Source organism: Sebastes fasciatus, chromosome 7 (assembly GCF_043250625.1).
Source record: "Sebastes fasciatus isolate fSebFas1 chromosome 7, fSebFas1.pri, whole genome shotgun sequence".
Taxonomy (NCBI): domain Eukaryota; kingdom Metazoa; phylum Chordata; class Actinopteri; order Perciformes; family Sebastidae; genus Sebastes; species Sebastes fasciatus.
Genome location: NC_133801.1, coordinates 17,735,002 through 17,744,040, shown reverse-complemented (window position 1 = coordinate 17,744,040; position 9,039 = coordinate 17,735,002). Strand labels below are relative to the sequence as shown.

The following is a 9,039-nucleotide window of genomic DNA, read 5'->3' as shown; positions in this document are numbered from 1 at the left end:
GAAACTTAAATTTTTGCTTAATTACGTCCCAATATAGGCAACTATTGTTTAAAATATGCTTCACCTTCAGTAGGCCATAATAACTAACTGCTCCAAAAGAAAAGGACAACACAGATGCAAATTTTCTTCTTTTATTATATCGCAAACAATAATGACATCCAGGTATATTGTTAACAGTTTGCTGAGTGAAGAGTGAGACCTTAGTGGTGAAAACATCACGAGCTCTCCTGGAGGAGCTTGTTGTGTAGTCTGAGGCCCTCAGATGTGGTTCACAGGCAGGTTACAGACACGTGGAAACGACCAACAGACAGTCACAACACTTGTCTGTCAGTCCCTTCACACACCAGACCAGAGCAGAACTGGGATTGCTTGGGACCTGCGAATGGCAAAAGGGGATTTTCTTCATCAGGGCACACACTTGCCTACAACACCAGCAGCTGTTTTGCATCTCCTTCCACCGATTCTTACAAAAGAAACAGAACACACATCGTCCTGACCTTTCATTTACCACCTTCCTTGAGTAAAACCAAGGAAGGAAATAAGTTTTTAATTACATTTTATGGTCTGGCATGTCATAGCGTGATCCTGAGGAGACTATAGCGTCATTATATCAACAACAAAAGGAGGCCGATTTCTCAAGCTAAACCAGATTGTACTGACAAATGTCTCCATTTTTGGCTTCAGCTAGAACATTTAACACATTGGCATCTTCATAATTCATGCCAAATTGTACTACAAAATTAGCTGATTCTTTGCCTCAGAAGTTTGGACAGAGAAAACAGCTTGTAGGGAAAAAAAACAAGACCTTTGTAGGGGGGGCACACACCGAAGGGAGACATGAGTTTTATATTTCCTGAAAGAGAGGGTTTCTCCTTTGGGGACATCCTAGTCTGCCACAATCCCATTGCATTTACAGAAGAGGAGGTAAACCTCCTTCAAAGAGCATCACACACACAACAAAACCAGCCTTTCTACAACCAATGAACAGAGCTGCCTGAACTCATCAAGGACACAGCAATGTCAGAGGAAAAGTTAGATATTTGGAGAAACATCCTACGCTCGTTTGCTTTCTTGCCGAGATTTAGGTTTGATGAGTAAACTAAAAACTTTCATGGTTGTAAGGTAAATACTGTATGTAGCTGGACCCAGCAGCCGGTTAGTTTAGCTTAGCATAAAGACTGGAAACAGCGGAAACAAGGTAGTTTCTTGAAGGTAACATGCAAATTACGAAACTCTCGCGGGATGTTCAAGGTTAGGCATTGAACTCAAATAGTTAAGGTTAGATATTGACCTTGAATGGTTAAGGTTAGGATAGGTCATTGGGCAGCGAGTCTTGTGAGTTTTTGCAATTTGGGGGTTTCCTTCTAGCCACGACCCTGCAACAACTAGTCTGACTCTGTCCCATAGCAGAAGCAGGAGACAAAAAACGGCATATCGTCGGCATATTGTTACACTGTTTTTTTGCGGATTAAACAAACAATATGTGATAAAATAATAATAGTTATAAGTGTTAGTGATTTTGGTAGTGTTGCAAAGAGCAAGGCTAGCTCCCCCGTTTTCTAGAGCTAGGCTAATTAGCTCATTCATTTTCTAGAGCTAGGCTAATTGGCTCCCCCGTTTTCAGTATTTATGCTAAGCTACGCTAATCAGCTTTACATTTACAGTCCACATATTAGAGTATCGATATTCTCATCTAGCCAACGCTCAGCAAGAGAGCTAATAAGCGTATCTTAAAAGTACAAAGAGACAGTTTCTCACTGCACTATTCAAACCAACTCTGATAGGATCCAGTATTTAAGCTTTTAAAGTATCATTATTCCGACAGCTCTGCCTCTGGTGCAGGTTTTACATGCAGCAGTGCTACATCAACAGGTCACATTAGGCTCACAGTATAGCCACTAGCAGGAGCTTGAGCAGCAGATCACCACATCCAGTACACGCAGGAAGAGGAAAATGTGGCAAAGAAGCGAAGATAAGAAGATCATGTTAAGCAGTGGAATTCTTTATTAGCCAAGAACTGCATTGGAATGAAAAGGCTAATCAGAAATTATACGTTTATGCATTTATCAACATCATTAAATTTGAATGTTGTCTTTGATCATCATTAAAAGACCAAAGATTTAGTGAAAACAGGGATGTGCAAGATTAATGAAGCACCTTGTCAGCTACAGTTAGAAGCAAGACGTTTCATTTTTTTTGTCCTCCAAGGGGAGTGGAATGGTTGTGTCTACAGCACGGACTGGTTTACAGTTAGTTTCCAGTCTTTCAGTTACAGCTCCACAAAGACCAAAAGCTGAACATTTGAGGAAAGCCACTCAGAAGACGTTTGCATACGTGTGAGGTGGTCTGTGGGGTTTGTCCATAGAGATCCTCGCTGCTCAGGCTTCCTCAGACACCTCAGCGTCAGACCCCTCTACAGACAAAACGGCATCCACAGATCACTTAGCATGTCTGCTGCTAGCATTTCCTCACTAATCCTAAATTCCCATCCAGTTCATCCTCTAGTGCGATAATACAAAATTGCCAAATCTCTTAATAACAAGCTAAATTTACATTTCATATTTTCACAGAAAACTGATTTTTTTTTTTTTTTTTTTTTACTCAAAACCATTTTTTTTATTATGCAGAACATATATTTCACCCCTCAGAAATTAGAGATCTTTGCACATCCCAGATATCAAACCCAGGGGGCTAACTTTGACTCCTTCTCGTCATGCCTTTATGTTTTCTCTTCAGCGGGTTTATTTTACACAAGGCTTCTGTTTGTAGCCTTCAGAGGCGCCATGGGACAACTGAGCATCTTCTGACTTTACATAATTCCTATGTTACACCGAGCCCCTGCCGAGACTGACTGGTCAGACAAAAGTCTCACATGCAAGGTCAAAGGAAAAAAACACCCACGGTCTTTATCAAGCGCTAAAGATTAGTCAGGTGTAATCCCTGAACTCTGCTACTGTGACCCAAGGCGCTCACTGACAGCCAAACTTGCTCTTTACGTTGGGCGTCTTGTGAAGAACTCAGTGCGGTTATTCACAAAGCCACTTTTATACATTTTAACTTTTTCTCCTTCGCTGCAGATTCATTAAATGGGATAATTTATCTAAAGCCTAGCAGTGGTTCTTGTGCCACCATGACAAGAGTACAAAGCTGTTTTCAAGCCCCCGAGGTCCAAGAACAACAGTTTGAAACATTCGTATATACAGCCATTAAAATATTACCTAGTTCCACATGAAGAGAAATGGTATGCACACTTGAGAAGTGATGTTATAAAGCTACAGATTATTTCAATAACAAAGCCCCACAGACAATCGTATCATATCGCATCATATATGCTTTTTCCTGCCTCATCTCTTGAAAGTTTCACCAAGCTAGGCACCAACAGACTACGACAGTGAAGGAGAGAAATAACAGAAAAGAAAATCCTAAATAAAAAAATAGACAAAAATAAATCTTACACATAAAGACACTGTCATTTCTTAAATTATCGGTTTTTAGTGCCCTACATTTTACACCCAGTCAAAAACATCTGCCTTCGGTTGGTCGGTAAGGCTGCGTGACAGACGGCCAGCCCCGTGGTAAACCTATGGTACTTCTAGACGTTATGTAAATTTACAGTATACAATTTTGGATTACCATGCAAGAATACTTTTTTTGTGTAACATTTAATAGCTCGATCTACATCCAGGAATAATTTACATTGAAGGACAATAGTTATTGGACCAGAGAGCGTTATGGGTAAATAACCATGGTGGTAAGTGCAGCCGGAGATGGTGTGCGGATGAGGTTAGGTGAGGGGAGAGGTGGGATGGAAGAGGAGGTGGGATGGCAGGAGGGGAGGAGGGATCCAGAGGAGCGCCGGGGTAGTTCGGGGGTGGTGGTCCAATCCTCCAAGGTCCAAATCAGCGGCACTCCCACACTTTTACTGTTTGATCTACACTCCCAGTGACCACGTAGGGAGCAGCCTTGTGGAAATCTGTGGGGGAAACAAAAGATCATCAGAACAAAAACAAAAGAGAGGAAAACCCAATGCAACTCAGAGAGAACAGCATAAGAGTGGATTCAGATTCAAAACTAGTGCAATCTGAGTGACTAACAGTGGGGCTAACCCATGGACAAGCTCCACAGTCTCAGTCTGTCAACAACATAGTCACCTCTTCAGTTACATCTGCTTGCTGCTGGGTTGTAGTAAATACAGCATATACAGTTTAATTGACAAGAGCAGACAGACATATACGTACATGTGCTGTTCCTTGTGACAGGTCTAAGGATTTGGAACAAATTGAATGTACATATTGTTCAAATGGGTCAAAACATACAGTATGGGCACCCAATACTATACTTGTATAGACCATAGACAGTATATATAGATGGACGTGTCTCCACTTCATCCCACTGTACAAAAGTAAAGCCAAAGTGTCCAGGAGCTCCCATCTTGAAATTTTTACGTCATTTGGAGCTAGAGTCTGCGCAGTAGTGATCGGGGGACTGGAGCCGCGGTACCGCTGTCCCATCCACACAACTGCCCAAGCCAATAACAAGCCGAGCATGGCTGCAGCTCGCTAGTGTGGACACCTAGCTGCTATGTTAGCACCACGGTAGCTGTTGGGTTAAAAAAAAACACAACAGCTAACCATAATATCTCTCTATTTATGATTAAATTGACACGTTCTATTAAACAGACTCGTGAAGGTTATGGAAAGTTAAAGTTACATCTTCTCTTTCAATTTAATCAAGCCTCTGGCTCTGCAACTACTTCACTCAGAGCAGCTGTCAATCACAGCTGTCAATCATGACCCTTTTTATAGCATCAAATAACTAATTAAAACCAAACTTATTAGAAAAACTTTATCTGGTTGGCTAAGACAATGATAACGTTATTGCAGCATTCCTGGTTTGAGCCCTTGAAAGTCACGATGGCGGCATTGATACATCGCTCACTACTGATTGGTTAATGAATAATGAAGTGAAATTGCAATTCAGTCGGATAATCAGGGTATTTAAAAAGCAGAATGCAAACACCTTTGGGGAAAAGCACTTTGTATTGTGTTGTGCGTACAGACAGGACAATGCTTTTTTTACAAAATGGGGAAAATAATGTGTTTTTCTCTCTCCCAAATGATTTCAAACAAAAGGTGCTTTGTGTTTTCCAGACCGCTCCAGAATTCATCACATCAATAGCTCACAGCGATATCCTCTTTGGTTGAAGTAGGATTTAAGAGGACTGGGTTTCAAACGGCTTGCCAAGGAAAAGTTGGCTGAAGAGCTCCTCAAGAGAGTTACCGAGCCTTGATCTGCTGAAAAGCTGCAGATAGGAGGAGGGGGAGGCGGGAAAATCCTGGAGCGCTTGCCTACCACTTAAACCCCAGCTGCCAGCAACCCTCAGGACGCTAAACACATGCCGGTGGAGGCGCTGGGCTTCTCTACAATTATTCAACCTTTGGCTAAAGCAGATATTTGTGAAACCAGCTCCACTGTCCAACGAACGTGGAATAAAGAGGTTCTTGTTGCACCTCAGGAGACCAACTGGTCAAAGGAAGGTTTTTTTTTTTTTAGGGGGGGTGCTTACCCAGAGAGGTAACAAAGTGTTCGTGGGCACACAGGGTTTTCTGGCAGCGCTTGTTCTTGTAGTCCCAGATCCTTAAGGTCTTATCATCTGCACAGGTCACAATAAACTTGCCTCCAGGGTGGAAGAGGAGACCACGCACCCAGTTGTCATGGCCAACCTGTCAGACAAACACACACCAGTTGCAATCCAATTCATGAAGCAAAATCTAGACATTTTGCCCAAATATTTAAATATATATACAAATAATAAAAAGGTTTAGCCTAAGACAGTCCTTACCAGTGTCATAAGGCACATGCCAATGCTAACATCCCACATCTTGATGGTTTTGTCTCTGGAGCCAGACAGCAGGAAGGGGCCTGGCTTACCGCTCTTCTTGGTCTGATTAGGCACAAAGAGGGAAACAATTAAATGGCAGTAATGGTGCAAAACTAATACTAAGTAGAATCAAAGACCAAATACTACAAATTCAACAGTTTTACAGTCGTCTCTTTAACAAAGGTGGTATGGGGTACAAATGGGGAAAATGCTTTTCGGGCCGCAGGGGGATATTTTGCTGCACTACCGCAAGTGGCCACTGGAAAAAATAGGAAGCAAGACTGAGTGACAGCACTGTATCCAGGTGTTATTATACATATATGCTTGGAATCCACTCGTCATCCGTCACCATGGGGAAAGAGAGATTAGTTTAAATAAATTCATTAACTGCAACATTTACCACCAAGTACCGTTAACACACAACTATGTTTAAAAGCTGTGTCGGGCACACCGGAACTAACAGGTCATTACATGCCTGATAGTTTTTAACTGCATCAGTGGAGATTGTGTTCAAAACATGCTTGCAGGTGCATTTAAGCAATAACTGGAGAATCAATGAAGCTGCATTTCACTGCTTTGGTCTGTTGAAATGTTTTGGTGTAAATAGATCTAAGCAGAAATCAAGCAATCGTGAAATTGATCATTTGATAAAATGACTGTCTCTTGGGCAAACATCACCTTCACAAAGCCAGATTTCTTCATCTTTCTAACAAACATAACTTTGTTTTGTGTTGACCTTTTATGATTCTGTCAGCAGAGTCAAAAAAAAGATTTAAATGTTTCATAATTTTGCTAATTGACTTGTTTATAGGGATGGGAATCACCAGAGGCCCCACGATACGGTATTATCACGACATTTAAGTCACGATAGGATCTTATTGCAATTTTAAACAGTAACAGTATTGCAATAAGATATCTTGCAATATATTATGTTTTTTCAACTGCAAATTATGCAATTTGTCAACTTCTGTTATCTAATAAGAGTTTTCACTCTGTTCATCTCAAGAGTTTTCATTCACATATCTTGAGGTCCAAGGTCAAGGGACCTCTTTGAAAATGGCCATGCCAGTTTTTCCTCGCTGAAATTGAGGGAAACATTGGAGCGTTATTTAGCGTTCTTCCCGACAAGCTAACATGACATGGTTGGTACCAATAGATTCCTTAGGTTGTGTAGTTTCAAATGATACCAGTATCTTCACTCTAGCTTTAAAATTGAGCCGTCGGATTGTTAAGATGTTAATAGTTTATATTATAAAAGATTGATACTTGACATCTGTGTATCGATACAATATTGGCACGTACAATATTGCGATACAATGCTGTATCGATTTTTTTTTTGCTGTATCTCAGTTTTTTTTCCAATACTCCATGTACTGTTATTTGTCTTGGAAAGTTACTGTGGCGTTAATAAAGTTGACGTTTAAAAACAGAAATCAGTTAATCATTGTACCAGAACATACACAACAGCAGAACATCCCAAATAAAATACCTGGGGGTCTTTTGTACATGTTTCACTTCAGTTAGGAAACAAAACACTAAAAATAAGCTCCTGTACAAGTGGAACAGTGTTTTTCACTGCACACAGGTTAGACTGGGACAACTGCTGAAAGGGCAAATATTGTTTTAATCTGACAAGTCTACAAATTGGACACACTTGAGATCACAAGGCATGAGGAGGGAGTCTGGGCTGACTCTAGGCCATGCTGATATTCAGCCAGATTATGCGAGCACACACTCTTCACTTCAAGCTGGTCTGTTCACGTGGCTGTCAGTCCGAGCAGTGACGTGTGAGGCTCACCGATATGGCTACACATGTAGAGAAGGAACACACTGTGCATCATGTGATGGTGTGAAACATCACTGAGCTAACACATTACATGACCATGAGTTAGGGTCTGCTCTCACCCAAGGATGCACATGAGCTCTATCACCACCCTTTTTTGTCTGATGGTTGTACAATAACAACTGTCTGGTTGCTCAGTCGGTTGACCAGTAAGTCATTGTCTCATGTGAGTCTGGAAAATATGTTTCTAATCCGAACAATTTTCACTAGTGAACGGTCAGTTAGCACCATAGAAATAGAATTAGAGTAGAATGGACATTGAGCTGTTTTCCGTGGTCATTTGAGGAGTAGTTCTCAAACTTTACTCATTTACTCTGGCTCTCTATGCTTCGTATCGTTACTACTGCATTGATTGTAGCCGGTGCAAAACTTCATCTCAGTGAATCCGCAACTTGACATAAGTCAGTTTAGTGTATACGGAAGTTAGCCTGCTACAACGGTCGCTATGGCAACGGTACATATAAAAATGGCCACCGCTCTGACCATTCTGCTACGTTGATTTGAATGGGACGTTCTAGTCCTATTCTATTTCAATGGTTAGCACACTTATAATGATCTGCTACTGGTCCACTCTCTGCTCTGCTGTGCTTTCATGATTAATCACACTGGACACCACCTGGGCATTAGTCTGAAATTGTCTGTTGAACTCTGTGGTGTAACTTTGTCCGAGTTTAAATCTGCAGTGTGTCAATCCACCCTTGCTTATAAATTAACCTATGTAATTAGGTGTAAAAGACGTGCAGGTCTCAAGAGATTTGGCTCGGTATACCACCACACCCTCGAGGTCTGCAGATGTTTCAGGACGGTCCTTTACCTCGGAGCCTGTGGCCTCTTGGATGGTGGGGTGGGCGCTCTCTGGTGCCCAGGAGATGCACTCCACCACATGTTCGTGCTCCCGCAGCTCAGCCTTGCAGTCTTTGGAGGCCACGACCCACACGCGCACCGTTTGGTCGTTGGAGCAGCTGGCGATCAGTGTGCCGTCCTGGTTGGGCCGCACCATACGGACCCACTCCCTGTGGCCTGTGAAGGTCTTCACACAGTAGCTAATGCACAGAAAACAGCAAAGGCGTTATCATGTTGTCAGAGTGGATGTGATCAATCAAACAGAATATCAGGCTTAAAAAAAAGAAAACCACAATGGTTTTAAGGAGGTCTATGGAGGCTGCGTACCCAGTTGCCACCTCCCACATCTTTATGGTTTTGTCCCTTGAGGCAGAAACAATGTGATCTCCATTGGGCATGATGGCTACAGACGAAACATTGTGGTCATGTCCTGGAAAACAGAAAAAAAACAAAAACAAGATCTCAGTAAGAG

At 41.9% G+C, this 9,039-nt stretch overlaps 1 protein-coding gene across 4 annotated transcripts in view; it reads right to left on the bottom strand.

Annotated features, from left to right (window-relative positions):
• Nucleotides 1-2,578: 2,578 nt before the first annotated feature.
• LOC141771560 (lissencephaly-1 homolog A-like) overlaps nt 2,579-9,039 on the bottom strand; it is a 40,441-nt gene continuing 33,980 nt past the window's right edge. For all 4 annotated transcript variants that reach the window (XM_074641959.1, XM_074641960.1, XM_074641961.1 and 1 more), the window contains 5 exons: nt 8,895-8,997; nt 8,539-8,767; nt 5,843-5,944; nt 5,567-5,723; nt 2,579-3,973 (listed from right to left, as the gene is read on the bottom strand). In XM_074641959.1, coding sequence (XP_074498060.1) covers nt 3,900-3,973; nt 5,567-5,723; nt 5,843-5,944; nt 8,539-8,767; nt 8,895-8,997 — 665 coding nt within the window. In that variant the 3' untranslated portion in view covers nt 2,579-3,899. The remainder of the gene's footprint in view (nt 3,974-5,566; nt 5,724-5,842; nt 5,945-8,538; nt 8,768-8,894; nt 8,998-9,039) is intronic.